This window comes from Protopterus annectens, chromosome 4.part1, assembly GCF_019279795.1.
Source record: "Protopterus annectens isolate FY-2018-M chromosome 4.part1, PAN1.0, whole genome shotgun sequence".
NCBI classification, from domain to species: Eukaryota; Metazoa; Chordata; order Ceratodontiformes; family Protopteridae; genus Protopterus; species Protopterus annectens.
The window spans coordinates 73,594,135-73,610,458 of NC_056734.1; the positions used below are offsets into that span (position 1 = coordinate 73,594,135).

A 16,324-nucleotide genomic window follows, 5' to 3' on the forward strand; every position below is an offset into this window, starting at 1 on the left:
GACTTCAGTACCCGAGGTCGCAGGCTCCTCGGTCTCCATTCCCACTGCAGATACCGACCCCACTCTTGACGGGGAAACTGAAAATTTAGTCAGGCCTGCCATTTCTGAAGGCGTCTTCAGGCCTTCCACCTTCTCTATTAAATTCTTCACTAAATCTAAAGCTGCCATGAAAACTAAAAAACAGGGTCCTCAGACCTCCTCTCAAGGCCCCATGCCTAAAAAGCAGATGCTTAAAATGGCTGAGGATTTGATAACTCTCATCAGGGGTTCTCAACCCCCCTCTGACAAAAGACCCAGATTGGAGGAAGACTACCCTTCCTCAGACCAGGCTTCTATTACCTCAGACCATTCTGAGGACCAGGATAATGCCTATTCCCCTTTCGAAGACTCTGATGCTGAGGAGTTTATTCCCTCGGTCTACCCCCCTGAGGACTACTCTTTTGGGGAAACCCTGCATACATTGAGGGGAACACTTCCACTGGGAAGGCCAAGATTATTCAGATTCCAAGAAAAGGCTCAGGGAATTTCTACTGCTCCCCCAGCATAGGCCCCTGGCTATCCCTCCTGTTTTAGATATTTTGGATGATGTGTACGCAGAAGCCAGCCTTAATCCAGATTCTTTATCTCCAGCCCCTGTTAAAACAGACAGGTATTACCGGGTTCCTGATTCTCACCAGTTCCTTTATAAAAGCCATACTGCAGACCCAGAAACAATTTCACAGGGTCCCAAGGGAATAAAGACCTCTACTGCTAAAAACCCTTTACCTTCAGAGAGAGATTCCAGAGCATTAGAAAGGTGGGGGAAAAAGGTGTATACATCTGCCACTTTAACCATGAGGGCATTAAACTGTCAATTTCATATGTTAAAGTACCAACAGTTTTTGTTATCTCAGCTGAAAAGCAAAATGACCCAAACAGAACAACCAGATTTGAAAGAGTTGCAGGATTTGTTGCATGGAGCAGAGCAAGTGGGTAAACATACCTTGCAGTGTGGTTTTGATGCTTTAGAGGCCTCATGTAGAGCTGCTGTCACTGGGTCTGTTATACGTAGACATGCTTGGCTCAAAGAGCAAACCTTACCAGATCATGTCAAAGCAAAGTTATTAGATGCACCACTTCAAAAAGATGTATTGTTTGGTGTTAAAGCTGAGGAGGTACTAAAGAAAATGGAGGAAAAAGCGAAATCTATGCAAACAGTGAAAGATTTCTTGCAGGTACAACCTCCACACTTCAGCAGAAACTGGCCTTCAAAAAATTGGTCCTTTCCAGCCACGGACAGACCTCAAAGGGGCAGATACAGACTCCCAAAGGGTAGAGGACAACCTCAAGGATCTTACAGAGCTAGACAGTGGCAAGCACCAACCCCAAGAGGTGGAGAAGATAGATCACAGTCATTTAGAAAACAGACACAATGACTTCCCCCTATGCCTGCCAAACAAAGCTTTAATGGCAGCACCTTTGGGCGGAAAACTGGCATTATTTTCAAAAAACTGGCACATTGTTACAAATGACAAATGGATTCTGGACATTATAGACAGAGGCTACAGGTTCCACTTTCACACCCTTCCAAAAATGAGAGGCTTGCCAAACCTGCCACAAAATCAAAGGGCAGAGGCACAAAGACAAATTTCTGCTCTCATGGATATGAAAGCGATTCAAGAGGTACCTGCAAAAGAACAAGGCCAAGGCTTTTATTCCAGACTATTCCTGGTACCAAGGAAAGACAAAGATTGGAGACCCATCTTAGACCTATCCATCCTAAACACATATCTAGAGGTGCCAAAATTCAAGATGCTCACATTACAGCAGCTTCTTCCCATGCTGGGCAAGGAGTCTTGGCTGGTAACATTGGACCTCAAGGAGGCATATCTGCATGTCCCTATCAGGCAAGATTGCAGAAGATATCTCAGATTTCTTGCAGGTTCAACCCATTACCAATTCTCTGCATTGCCCTTTGGCTTATCTACTGCACCCAGAGTGTTTACAAAATGCCTGGCATCAGTAATTGCCTTCTGCAGACAACAAGGAATACAAATCTACCTATATCTGGATGACTGCCTGATCCAAGCGGACAGCAAGGACATTCTACTGCAGCATCTGGCATTTGTAATAAAACTGTTAAACTACCTGGGATACACAGTGAACAAAAAGAAATCAAAACTAATACCTTCTCAACAGATAATTTTCCTGGGTGCCAGCTTAAATACAAGCACCCAGATGGCCTACCTCACGCCAGACAAACAAGGGCAACTGTCTCAATACTTCAACAAAATGGCAACTTTCACCAGACTAACTGCAAGGAAAGTCCTGCAGGCTCTGGGATTCATGGCATCTTGCATCCTACTAATACCATGTGCAAAGCTGCATATGAGGAAACTACAATGGTACTTAAAAAACTTATGGTCTCAACACAGCCACAGCTTGGAAACAATTATACCACTCATTCCATGCCTTCTAAAGGATTTTTTGTGGTGGGCTCAAGCATGCCAAAGAAACACAGGTCTCCCTTTCTGTGTACCTCAAGCAACTCAAATCATCACAACGGACGCCTCAGACTATGCCTGGGGAGCACAGATGGCAGATCAGTGCATTCAGGCAAAATGGTCCCAAAAAGAGAAGCACCTACACATCAACCAAAAGGAGATGCTAGCCATGCAAAATGCTCTTATGACCTTCAAAGACCTACTGCATCCAGGCCAGCTATTGATAAGGACAGACAACACCACAGTCATGTGGTACATAAACAAACAGGGGGGAACTCATTCATACCCTCTGTGCAGGCAAGCCATGACCCTATGGAACACAGCACTGGAATTGCAAATTCAACTGCAGGAACAATTCCTGCCAGGGAAGGAAAACACACTGGCGGACAACTTAAGCAGAAATATGACAGACCCACACGAATGGAAGTTGCATCCTCAAGTTTTCTCAAAGATAACTCAGGCATGGGGACAGCCAGACATAGATCTATTTGCTACCCACAGAAATTACCAGTTGGAAAAATTTTGTTCAAAAACCTATCATCCACAGGCCTGGAAAGTGGACGCATTCTCTTTCAATTGGACAACATTGACAGTCTATGCCTTCCCGCCTCTTCCTCTACTGACCAAAGTTCTATTAAAAGCCAGAGCAGAGGGGCCACAAATGATTCTCATTGCTCCAGACTGGCCACGACAACACTGGTATCCTCTCCTAAAGAGCCTGACACACACCCCACCATGGATCCTACCTCTAGTCCCTCTTCTGTTGTCCCAGCACAACTACAAAACCCTTCACATCCAGCTCAAAACCCTAAATCTAGCTGCATGGAGAATACCTTAATTTCCCAACAGACTCTCCTCTCCAAGGAGGTGCAGGATGTCATCTTGGAGGCCAGAAGACCCTCTACTAGAAAAGTCTACTCCGCCAAATAGAAACGATTTTCTTCTTGGAATCAAGAAAAGGGCCAGAATCCTTGGGTAATAAATATACCTCAAATTGTACAGTACCTAGCTGAGATGTTAAACAGTGGCCTTTCCTTCTCCTCCATCAAGATCCACGCTTCAGCCATTTCTGCACAATACAATACAGATCCTCCTTTATTCTCACATCCTCTATTAAGGCAGTTCCTCAGAGGGGCAAAAAATATAAAACCCCCACGGAAACCACCAGTCCCAGCTTGGGACCTCAACTTCGTATTGGAAAAGCTGACCATGCCTCCCTTTGAGCTGGCTTCTTCAACAGAGCTACAATACTTGTCATGGAAAACAGCCTTTCTTCTGGCTATTACCTCAGCACGCAGGGTTTTGGAACTACAGGCCCTCATGGCTGTGCAACCATTCATCATTTTCCATCAGGACAGAGTTTCCTTACGAACCGACCCTACCTTCATGCCAAAGGTAGTATCCAGTGTAGCTTTGAATCAGACTATTCATTTACCTACCTTTTATCCAAATCCACAGAACAAAGGGGAGAGACTACTACATTCCTTGGACATTCACAGACAACCTTGTTATTACCTGGACAGAACAAAGCCATTCAGGAAATCTGAGCAGCTCTTTGTGTCCTATGCTACAGGTTCTCAAGGAAAGGCTATTTCCAAACAGACAATTTCAAAATGGATAGCTCACTGCATACGCTTTTGTTATTCATTTCATGGAAAATCTGTGCCTGTATACATCAGATCCCACTCCACCAGGGCTAAAGCTACCTCTGCAGCTTTCCTCAGGGGGGTCCCTACCAAGGACATTTTGGAAGCAGCTATTTGGAGTTCAGTGCACACTTTCTCCAAGCACTACCACCTTCCACTATACTCAAAATCTAGAGCGGGCTTTGCCACAGCAGTCCTGCAGGGCATCCTTGCCCCTCCTAGTTCCACTTAGTGCCTACCACCCTTACTTAGCTTTGGGATTCTACCCATCTGTAATGACTGCAGCTGTATGCACGATGAACATAGTACAGTTTTGTACCTACCATAAATGTAGATGTTCGAGTGCTCATACAGCTGCAGTCCAGGTTACCCTCCCTCCATCCCCTCTTAGGACAGGCCTTATGACAAACACCTTCTATCATACAACCTATTTGGGGTATTCTTTTATGGTTTATTTGCTTGCAACTACTGTTTCTGATTTATCTACATTGCATGTTTGCATAATATTATGTTTTGCCTTCCTTCTGGGGGCACCTGACATCTGGGGCAAGAAAAACTGAAGAAAATGGCATCGGCTGCTTCTTTTATACCCCTGCCACACTGACAACAGGGAAGAAGCGACGACAACCGACGCCGGACCTAGACTTTGGAATTCGGCCGACCGAGGACCCGCCTGACGGCAGGATAACCCATCTGTAATGACTGCAGCTGTATGCACGATGAACATCATAGTACAGTTGTGTACACTTACCATAAATGTAGATGTTCAAGTGTATTCACTGTTGCAGTCTTGGTTACCCTCCCTCCAGCCCCCAGTTTTTCTCTTACTATACCTCTACTTTCTTTTACTATGCTTAAAAGCCTTTTTGGTGTATTTGCTTTTGGTTGGAGGTATATTTTTGTGTTTTTAATTTTATTTGCTCCCCATTCGGGGGGGCACCTGACATCTGGGGCAAGAAAAACTGATGTAATGGTGTCGGCTGCATGTTTTATACCCCTGACAACCTGACGTCATGGAAGAAGGGACAGCAACCGATGCAGGACCCAAGATTTTGTTAATCAGGCCGACTGAGGGCAACCTGCCAGCAGATTACCCAAACGTAATGACTGCAACAGTGAATACACTCGAACATCTACATTTATGGTAAGTGTACACAACTGTACTTTTTCAGCACTGTAATGCGGTCTTGGAGTTGGTATATTTAAGTAGAGGGTGTGTGGGGACACAGCCCCCCACTTAATGTAATGTTTAAAGTGTTTTTTTATTATTATTTTATTTTTTTTTTTTGGAATAGCGATTTCTTTTCCCTAGGAAAAAAAATCGCTCGTCTGACAGTTCGAAATTGTAAGCTTTTGCTTACATAGGGGCGATTAATCACCGTTCGCTTTTTTAAGCATTCAGTGATCTAATATAGACCCAATATATAATGTCTATAACTGTAAACATGTTAACATGGTTTGTTTTCTTTTATATACAGTATATGTTTGGCTGTTTCTTAAGTGATGATTCAATAAAAGTGTTAAAAAAAAATCATTGTGCGGATAATGGGGCACATTAAAATTTTTCACTTCCCATGTTCATTAGTAATTTATTTACACAAGTTATCCCATTGTTTTGTTGTTGATATAGTGTTTGTGACATCAGTAACCAAGTTTTGAGGATCACTGAGAGAAAGACATTTAAATTTAAACATTGAAGGTCATCTTCTGATTGTAGAGTAAGGTGCTCTGTATGCTTTAACAAAAAGCTATTAACTTGAATGAAAAAAAAAAAAATCATACAGCTATAATGGAAAGTGAGAAATTTTTGGATCAGCTCATTAACAAGTTTTCAAGGGTATGGACCAATATAACTAAGTGTATTGCAGCAGATGTAAACTATGCAGGTCTAGAAGTTTCATATGTTTTCCCTTCAGAAGGTCCACTTTACTCATTGGACTCTCTGACATATCCTTTTGTAAATTAAACTGAGCTAAAGAGTCAGAAAGTGTTTCTGCCTTGGTTTACGGTTGTGGAGCATTATGTGAATATTAAGTGTGGTGGTGTGTGAAGTGCTTATGAGTAGAAGCTCACCTCCTTGAACAGTGAGTGACAGGGATGGGAGACAGGGCAGAACTAGTGTTAGTCATGCTGTGAAGCAGAAAACGTTGTTCACCTTTTAAAACTCCAATCATATCTGTCTGTTTTTAAGGAAGTTAACCTGTCATACCAGGACCTAGGAGACTCCTATCAGCAAGAAAACTTTTATAGGATTCTTCGCAGATTAATCAGAGTGGAAAAACTACAGCTGATAGACAACTCGTTAATGGATCTGAGCTCTTTCAGACTGCCAAGGTAAGGAATAAGTACATTTTAGTGTGTGCAAAGTTACAATTAAATATTTTGTTTGAGAAAGCTAAGGCTTTGTGAAAGAGACTGGGTTTCTGTCCATGTTGCTAGTGATGCAGGTTCAGCTAGTATGGTGTACATAAAGAGACCAGGTGGGTAGGGGGTTAGGCTTGAGTGTCCAGAAGCCAGCTCACCTGTCTCAGTGGGATATGGTTGTTTCCAGAGAGCAAACCAACAAGGCTTCAGTCTAACATGGGATACATGTAGACATCCTGTACTGTTTGCATGTGTCCTATGCAGAAATGTCATTGGATGCATGTGTCTCTAGTGTTTGACTAGAGCTGTCAGAAGGAAAATCCCTGGAGAACAAGCGAATGATGCCAAACTGGAATGCCCCTCACTCCTCTCCATTCACCACAGTTGTATAAATATCTGCCAGCTTAAGATGAAAGTGAGCATCTCTAGTCGTGGAAGCAAGCTGGATGATAAAGCACGGGTGAAGAAAAAGTAAGAAGAAATTACAAGGACAGATTGTAGTGGCAACCCAGATTCCCAAAAGTGCAAAAAAGTGTAATATAAACATATTCAGTGGTTTTATAGAAGGAATAAGACTTTGTTTCTAAGTTATTCTTACTAATTTAAAACCTAAACAATAGAAAAGCAAAACTAGACAAAATAGATCTTATAGTTTTTCCAGATGATTTATCTTAGATTAGTTTAGAATAAAATCATATGCATTCACCTGGCTCAGTAGCACTGAAGGATGAATCCTTGACAGTGACCCAGATGACCTGAGTTTATTGTGACTTGGGTACTGGAAGAGACAAACAGGAGAGAGTGGATAGTGAGTGGTTATGAGTGCTTGCACATCTTCTGGTTAGGGGAGGGAAAATGATGGGGCCTGGTCAGGTTGAGCTGCCATGCAAGTGGTGTCTTGCACAATACCACTGACCACAAACTCAGAGAATGTGGGCTTGGTGATCTGACACTAATAACAGTAACCATCTTAGGCATGCATGTGAGAGTACATGTGTCGGGGAATGGCATAGAACACTTCTGCAGTGAAGTAGGTGTACATACTAGCTGTTGCAGATGACATTTGGTCATTGTCATACATATATGCCCTCTTTGCCAGAGTGCTTGCAAGAGCAAAAATGCTGTCATGGCTGCCTATATGATGCCCCCCCCCCCCCCCCCAGCCTTCTCACAGCAGTTGAAGAAACCGCACTTAAAAAAAGAGAAAAATACATCATACACTTTCCTACAATCAGTATGTTCTGAAATAAAAACAAATTTGGTCTCCAAGAATTGAAGCCTGCTTGCATTCTAATCATGTGTAGCCAATTACTTATACACTGTGCTACGGCAAATAGCAAACAACAAAAATAAGTCTGTTTCTAACTTTAGCAGCTGGTTTAACCTTTAAATAAAATGAAAATAAATCTGAGGGAAAATGTTCTTGCTATTATTAGAATAACTTTTGACCATTCAGTAAAAATCATGTTCTGCGGTAATGGAATCAGATATTAATTTATTTCAGCAGAATAAACATTTAAAATAAAATATGAATTTTAAATACTTTCCATATCTATTATTTGCTCAAAATTGTTACCACTCTCCCCATATGTTTATTCTTATCATCCCATGAGTATTATGAAGTTAAGTGACTTCCACAAAATGGGAAGCAAAGGCCACATAATTGCAGGAAGTATAAACCTGTCTTACAATTTAGATGTCAGAAGCCCAAAAACTATGTGAAGTGTGAACTCTGACATATAATATCAGAAAAAGCTAAGTAAACATGGTGTTCTTTAAGTCAGGTCCTACTATTAGTATATGTACTATTTGCACATGGGCAGCACAGTGGCACACAAATTATCATTACTTTCTAATAGCACTTGGTTCTCCAGTTTGGTTGTTGGCTGAGTCGCCTCCTGTCAAATCTGCACATCCTCCTTTGTCCTTGTGGAGTTTCATGGGGAAATCTGGTTTCCAACTGGATCCCAAGATGTGCTGCAGGTGAACTGTTGATCCTTCAAATTCCCCACATGTGCATGTTGTGAGTGTGCGTGTGTGTGTGTATCTGTGTATGCATGCTTGTATGTGTGTGTATCTGTGTATGCATGCTTGTGTGTGTATCTGTGTATGCATGCTTGTGTGTGTGTATCTGTGTATGCATGCTTGTGTGTGTGTGTGTGTGTGTGTGTGTGTGTGTGTGTGTGTGTGTGTGTGTGTGTGTGTGTGTGTGTGTGTGTGTGTGTGTGTGTATCAGTGTATGCGTGCTTGTGTGTGTGTGTGTGTGTGTGTATCAGTGTATGCGTACTTGTGTGTGTGTGTGTGTGTGTGTGTGTGTGTATGTATGTGTATCTGTGTATGCATGCTTGTGTATGTGTGTGTGTACTTGTGTGCCTGTGCCTGTGTGTGTGTGTGTGTGTGTGTGTGTGTGTGTGTGTGTGTGTGTGTGTGTGTGTGTGTGTGTATATACCTTGCACTCACTGAGTGGAAGGGTAGACTTCATCTCTCTTGTGATCCAGAACTGGATTAAGCAGATTATGAGAAAATGGATGAATAATGAATGAAGTGCCCAAGGACGAACTTCAAACTGTCATGTAACTAGGCATCATGCAAATTTACTATAATCCATTCTCTGCTCTTCCTGTCTTTACAAGCAGACCTATCTTTATTTACCTCAATTTCTTAACATAAATGAGTCAGATCAAATTGTAATGCATATCTCTCTATATTTAGGAGCCTCACCCCCCATTTGAACCAGTGTTTGCATCTTATTTGATCGACTTCTGTTGCCCCCTGCCCAAATCGCCCAACTGTTCAGCATCTGCTGAATGCACTTTATTTCCATTCTTCTCATCACTACAGTTTATGACATAAATGATATGCTGCATCACTGTTATTTTTGTTACAGATTTAATTCTTCTTGTAGTAGCTTTTAGCTTTGCAACCTTCATCTGCTGTTCTTCCTCCATTCTGATTAATAATCTCCTCAGATTCTCCCTAATTGTATTTTCCCATGAGTGCCCAACTATAAAGCCAAGACACTTGGTGTATACTTTTTCTGTAACTGAACAGCTTTTCTTCCCCTCACTTTGTCCCACTCTTACTGTAACCATCTAGTCTACATTACATGCCAAACCTGAAGTTTGACTTGCTCCAAGACTAACTCAATATAATTGCTCAGTAGAATGTGCAGTCACCTCTAAACATCAGGAGTGAGATATTTCCCCGTCTTCCTGTGCTTGCCCTTGCCTTACTGCACTTATCCTTTAAGAGCTGTCTTATCTGGAAGGCTAATTTGTCCATAACTAATATAAAATGCCCTGGGAGAGTAGGCAGTTTTGTGTCATACCTCTTCTTATATTCATCACTTCTGATAACCCCCCATTTATACATACCCTAAATGCAGGGTTAGTATATAGTAACTTCACACATTTTAGAAAAGCTTTCCCCATCCCTGTTTTCTCCAGACAAGCGAAAAGAAGGCTCCAGTTAATATCAAAGGCTTTCCTATATCAAACAATACTATCCCGGCTCTTGAGATTTTTCCCCATACATTTCTAGGAATGCTGTTAGCCTCCACCAGTTACTTGTGATAGATTTACCTTTACCAAAACCACTTTGACTCTCTTCTCTTAAGTAAAGGAGCATTTCTTCTGGGCATTTTGCCAGTACCTTCTCTACTGCTATGATTTTAAGATCTTGATTTATCAAGCAAATAGGTCTGAAGTCACTAACAGTAGCAGCCTATCTCTCAAAAACGCTTCTTCCCCATTTGTAGAATTCTGTGAGAAATCTGTCCCCACCTGCTGCTTTGTAAAGAGTTAGACCCGAGATAGCTACATTGGACTCTATAGTTATAATCTCCTGGTCTGACCATCTTCTTTGCTCAGTTGTCAACTTTCTCGTCTTTGCTGCTTCAAATCCCTAATTAAGTGGGTGCACCCCTTCATATTCTAACTACTGTCACATTGCCATCTTGTCCACTCTGGCAAGACTCCTAAAATTTCTTCTGTAAAATCAAATAGTGTGAAATTGTTCAATCTCTCCATTCATTCTTTACTGATGGGTCCGGAGCCGATCCCTTGGCTCTGATATGGCCAATTGCAAAGCTCGAGGTCTTCAAATAGCTCGAGGCCAAGTCCCTCTCCCATGATGCACCTGTGAATTACCTCAGATCTAGTTTGCCGCTGCAATAGATCGGAGGATCTGATTTAGCTCGGGCCAGATAAGCTGTTTTTTCATTAAACTCTTGTTAAAAAAGCTCATTACTAGTTAGAATATATAGATAGTTAGTCACTTAGATTTGCTGTGTGTATTTTAGATAAAGCTTAGTTCTTTATTACTGTTAAAATTTACAGTACACATTACTTAATTTAGATAAGGTTGTTGTTTCTTAGCAGCTATCTCATTTTTGCATAGTCTGCTTTTTATAGTGTGTGTGTGTGTGTGTGTGTGTGTGTGCATGTGTGTGTTTGAGATTTAACCTGCTTTTATTTAAGGCTTGTGTGGAGATTTACAGTGTGTTTTAGTCTGCAATTATTCCAGGCTTCTGTGGAAAATTTACTGTTGTAGTTTTTGTGGTAACAGTAATTTTTTTTCCAGCTTTATTATGTCTGACCAGGATAAGCATCCCAAGTCTGGCTTCAAAAAGTGCCCAAAGTGTGGCCAAAAAATGTCTGTTACAGACAGCCATGTTAATTGTGTTTATTGTCTAGGGGCTCTGCATTTGCAAGACAGTTGTGCCATTTGTCATTCCTTCCCCTCTAGGGTCCTGCAGGAAAGGAAGAGGAAACTAATTGATAGAGGATTGTTGAAGCCTTTGTTTCAGGAACCCTTGAATGACCAGGATGGATCCAGCAGGTCTTCAAAGTCTTCCAAGACATCGGACACCAAGAAATCAAAGAAATCTTCGACTTCAGCTCCACTGCCTTCAGAGCCAACAGTCTTTATTTTTTGGAGCCGGTCCCCAGTCTTGGAACTAGTGTCCAAAGCGCCAAAAAGTCCTATTCGCCAGTCGGTACCACCTTTGGTACTATCCTCTCAATCATCTATCAGCCTGTCGGATCTGGACATGGATCGTGTGGTACAAAAGCTGTTATCATCACCAGCACTAGCTAAAATGTTTTCGGCTTTGACCCAAATGGCTTTAGAGCTGAAGACCATAGCACCAACTCTAACTATTCCTCCTCCAAGCCATGCTGGGCCTTCAGAGCTGGAAGAGGCAGATCTGATGTTAGTGGAACCCTCAGAGCCAATGCCTTCTCCAGTGTCTTTGGCTCCATGTACTCTGACATCCTCGGTGCTTATTGAGGACTCTAGGAGCCGACACTCTCTGGTCGGGTTCAGGGAGGACAGCCGGACCAGCTTGTTGGTTCTGACTTTGCCTCTTGGGGCCTCGGCTGAGATGAGCTCGGCTCCTATCTCGGGCTTGGAGCCCACTGTCCCAGTGCCGGGGCTGTCAATGGTTTCTTCGGATCCGTCGGCTCCTTCACATCGGAGCAGACGTGCTTTCGATGCAAGGAGGAGAATCATGTCTCCTACGACATCCTTGACCTTGGGTCTGCCTTCCTCCTCACCTAGAGTGCCTGTGTCTGCTTTTGATCTCATGTCCTCACCATGCGTAGAGACCCAGAGGCTCAGGAAGCCCCATTGGGTGGCCCCTGCTCTTTCGAGACCTCACCAGAAGCCTCCACTGATGAGGTTCCCAGGAAGAGTTTGTGTAAGAGGAAACACCTAGACTCCCCACAGGAGTCTCTAACATCAGATACTGACTTAGAGGAGTCAGACGGGTCCTCACAGTCCCCCTCTGAGGATATCTCCTTCACTGAGATACTTGAGATCCTTAGGCAGAGGGGTGACTGGCAGTCCAAAAACCCTACTGAGGATGAGTCAGTTCTCCTGAAGGCTTTCGGGTCTCATCCCTCCACCTGGGTGACTCCATCCTTTGATGAGCTGATTCAGCTGGTCTCATGAAGGGCGTGGGAGTCTCCGGATATCATGGAGCCTATCCCTAGGAGGCCTCATAAATTCATTTCTGCCCCCTTGACAAATCATTTTTGACAAAAGGTGTTTCATTTGATGCCATGGTGGTAGCGGCAGCCACCAAAAAGGAAATGTCTGAAACTTCCTCATCTATCCATCCTCTTAACAGAGACTCTAGGATTATGGATAGATATGGGAAGCGCATGTTTAGCTCAGCGACCTTTACTCTCTGTTCGCTGAACTATTTAACCCATTTTACTAGGTTGCAAAGAGATCTCCTCAAGGAATTGGGAGATGCTCTTCAGGGTACAGTAGCTTCCAACAAAGTTGCTGCCCAGCTTGTTACCCTAAATTCTATTGTCAACTTATCCATGCGTCTCATATCTTATGCAGCTGATGGAACGAGTAGGGCAGCGGGTACAGGAGTTGCTCTTAGGAGACATTCCTGGATGCGCTTGTGTTCCTTCATGGAGCCCTTCAGGTCATCCTTCATGAACACTCCCTTTGATGGCTCATCCCTTTTTGGGCCTAAAGTGAAGGGAACCTTATCCAGATGTGAACAGGATGGAAAGACTCTGCCGTCGGGGTCCGTTTTTCCACCCCTACCTTACCTTACCCCAAAGGTCAAAGGGGGCGAAAAATGTGGTTCCAAAAAGCCCAAGGAGCCTTTCAGGACACACATGGTGAACCTCCTTCCAGGGGCAGAGGAGGGGGCAATAATGGAAGATGCCGCCCTCACAGCAGAGGGGGTCGCAACACCAGGGTGACAGAGATCACTTCTCTGGGAAGCCCTACCAGCACTTCTGAGAGGAGGCCTGACTGTCCTGCTCTGGAGGCAGTCGAGGGTCGCTTATCTTTGTACCCAGACACCTGGCTCAAGATAACAAAAGACAGCTGGGTACAAAGTATCATTTCCAGAGGGTACTTAATTCCATTCGCCACATTCCCCCATCATAAGAAAAATCCCGTACATTCCACCCAGTTACAGGGAACAGGCAACAATAGATGTCCAAATTTTGATAAGAAAAAGAGTCAGCAGACCAGACAGGATCCGGAACTTACTCAAGATTCTTTTTGGTTCCAAAGAACACAGGAGACTGGAGACCCATACTGGACCTCAGCAGACTGAACCAATACATAAAGAAAAAGAAGTTTCAGATGGTCATGCTTTAGTCTATACTTCCCTTCTTAGGGAAAGACAATTGAATATGCTCAACAGATCTCAAGGATGCATACTACCACATAAAAATGGCCAGACCATCCAGGGATCACCTGCGCTTCCATCTGGGAGCCAATCATTACCAGTTTCGAGCCCTGCCCTTTGGTCTCACTACAGCCCCCAGAATGTTCACCAAATGCATTGCAGTGGTCACAGCTCACCTGATTCCAGGTGTTTCTGTACTTAGACGATTGACTGCTTACTGCCACCACCAGGCATCAACTCATTCAGGCCAGGGAGTCCACTCTGTCACTCTGCAATCATCTGGGCATTACAATCTTTGTCGCCATTGCAGCATATCATTTTTATTGGGGCAGGGTTGGACACTACCACCACGACTCTAACACTTCCAATAGAAAGAGTCTCTCTTCTTCGTCAACATGTCAGCAGTCTGATATCAAAAAACCAAAGCAGCATTGGACATTCTGAAAGTATTAGGCATGATGGCAGCAGCAATTTTAGCCGTACCACTAGCTCGTATGCACATGTGGATACTACAGTGGCTGTTGTTCCCTCAATGGTCTTACCAAGAACTCCTCATGACTCACACTATAGTGATCACAAACTCTTGCAAAAAGGACCTTCAGTGGTTGTTGACCGCACTTCATGTCACGAAAGAATGTCCATTTATGCTTACCCCCTCCAGTGGCCACAGTGACCATGGACGCTTCCCTTATAGGGTGGGTGGGGGCATTTTCAGGGAAAGACTGCCCAAGGCACATGGACCAATCAAGAAACACATCTGCATATAATGTCCTAGAGATGAGAGCAGTACTTTTAGCATTGCAGTACATTCAGGACTCTCTTCCTCTGGGTACGATTGCGATTCAGACAGATAACATGTCGGTGGTCTGGTATTTGAACAAACAAGGAGGAACCAGGTCTTACCCTCTTTGTTGCTAGGCTGTCAGAGTTTGGCCGTGGGCTGTTTCCACCCAGCGCTTTCTGTTGGCAATGCACATCCCGGGGAGATCCAGCGTGATAGCAGACAAACTGAGCAGGGCAATATTTTTGCCCCATGAGTGGTCCCTCAAGAAAGAAATAGCGGACAGGATTTTCTGCAGTTGGCACCAGCCTTGCTGTGACGTTTTTGCCAGTCACATCAACATGAAATGCAGAAGCTACTTTGCCCTGATTCCCCTTCCAGGGGAAGCCCCATGGGGCACACTCGTACACGATTGGCCTCCGGGTCTCCTCTATACATTTCCACCAATCCCGTTGATACCCAAAGTTCTACAGAAAGCAAAAGCCCTGGGAAGGACCATCATTCTAATAGCCCCTCACTGGCCTCGTCAAATTTGGTTCCCCTTCCTTCAACTTTATCTTTTGGAGGATGCTTGGATTTTGGACTCAGTTCCAGACCTTCTGATGCACCCGTCAGGCGATCTTCATCCCTTTCTGCAGTCCCTGAAGCTCACAGCTTGGCTGCTCCAGTTCCCATTATAGCCAGGTTACATAACCTTTCCAGTGAGATAAAACCGATCCTTTTGTCTTCTCATAAATCATCAACTAGGAAGCTTTACCTTAGCAAATGAAAAAAATGTTCTATATGGGCCTCTAAAAATAATATTGATCCTTATCAAGCCCCTATGCCTCCATCTTAGAGTTCTTGACTATGATCTTTAACAAAGGAGCTGCAGCAGCAACAGTACAGGTTTAATTGGCTGCTATTTCTAATTTTCATCTTGGATTTGAAGGATTGAATATCATGTCTCACAAGTTATCCAAAGCCTTTCCCAAAGGGACTTTTCATATTAGGCCACCTGTGAAATCTCCCTATTCTACATGGAGTCTAAATTTTATGCTTTCCCGCATAATTCTTCCCCCTTTTGAACCAGTTTCATCTTGTGATCTCAGGTTTTTGTCTTGGAAGACCATCTTTCTGGTAGCTATTACTTCTGCCTGCAGAGTGTCAGAGCTTTAGGCTTTATCCATCAAGCCTCCCTATTTGATATTTCATGCTGACAGAGTATCACTCAGAATAAATCCCTCATTCTTGTCCAAAGTTTGCACTGAAACCAATCTCAACCAAGTTATTGATTTGCCAGTATTCTACCCCAATCATTCTAACAATTTAGAGTATATGCTGCACAAACTAAATGTTCACAGACCGCTCGGATTTTATTTGGCTAGAACAAAAGATTTCAGGAAATCAGACCAGCTTTTTTGTTTCATTTTCAGACTCCAGGAAGGGGAGACCAGTGGCTAAAACAACTCTGTCTAAATGGTTGTCTAATTGCATCACCTTTGCCTTTTCAGCTGCCAATATGCCTTTGCAACACAAGATTAAAGCTCACTCAACCATTGCAGTTTCTACATCATCTGCTTTTTCTGCCAGACTTCTCATTGATAACATTTGTGCAGTAGCCACTTGGTCAAAACCTCATACCTTTATCACTCATTACAAAGTTGACAAGGCCTCCAGGGATTGGGGCCTCCTTTGGATCCATGGTCCTGAGAAATATACTCCCGTCAGTCACCCGAGATTGATGGTGCTTGGGATGCTACCCATCAGTAAATAATGAACAGCGAGACTGAACAACTTCACATAAAGAAGTTATGTACTTACCATAATGTTCCATGTGAGTTGTTCATCTCGCCTTCATTCTTACGTCCCTCCCTCCTACCCCCTCCTGGGGTGATAGATGACT

General features: G+C 43.4%; 1 protein-coding gene across 2 annotated transcripts in view; it reads left to right on the forward strand.

Moving 5' to 3' along the window:
* LOC122800750 (protein tilB homolog) overlaps positions 1-16,324 on the forward strand; it is a 517,374-nt gene that overhangs the window by 391,212 nt on the left and 109,838 nt on the right. For both annotated transcript variants that reach the window (XM_044070000.1, XM_044069999.1), the window contains exon 5: positions 6,321-6,463. In XM_044070000.1, coding sequence (XP_043925935.1) covers positions 6,321-6,463 — 143 coding nt within the window. The remainder of the gene's footprint in view (positions 1-6,320; positions 6,464-16,324) is intronic.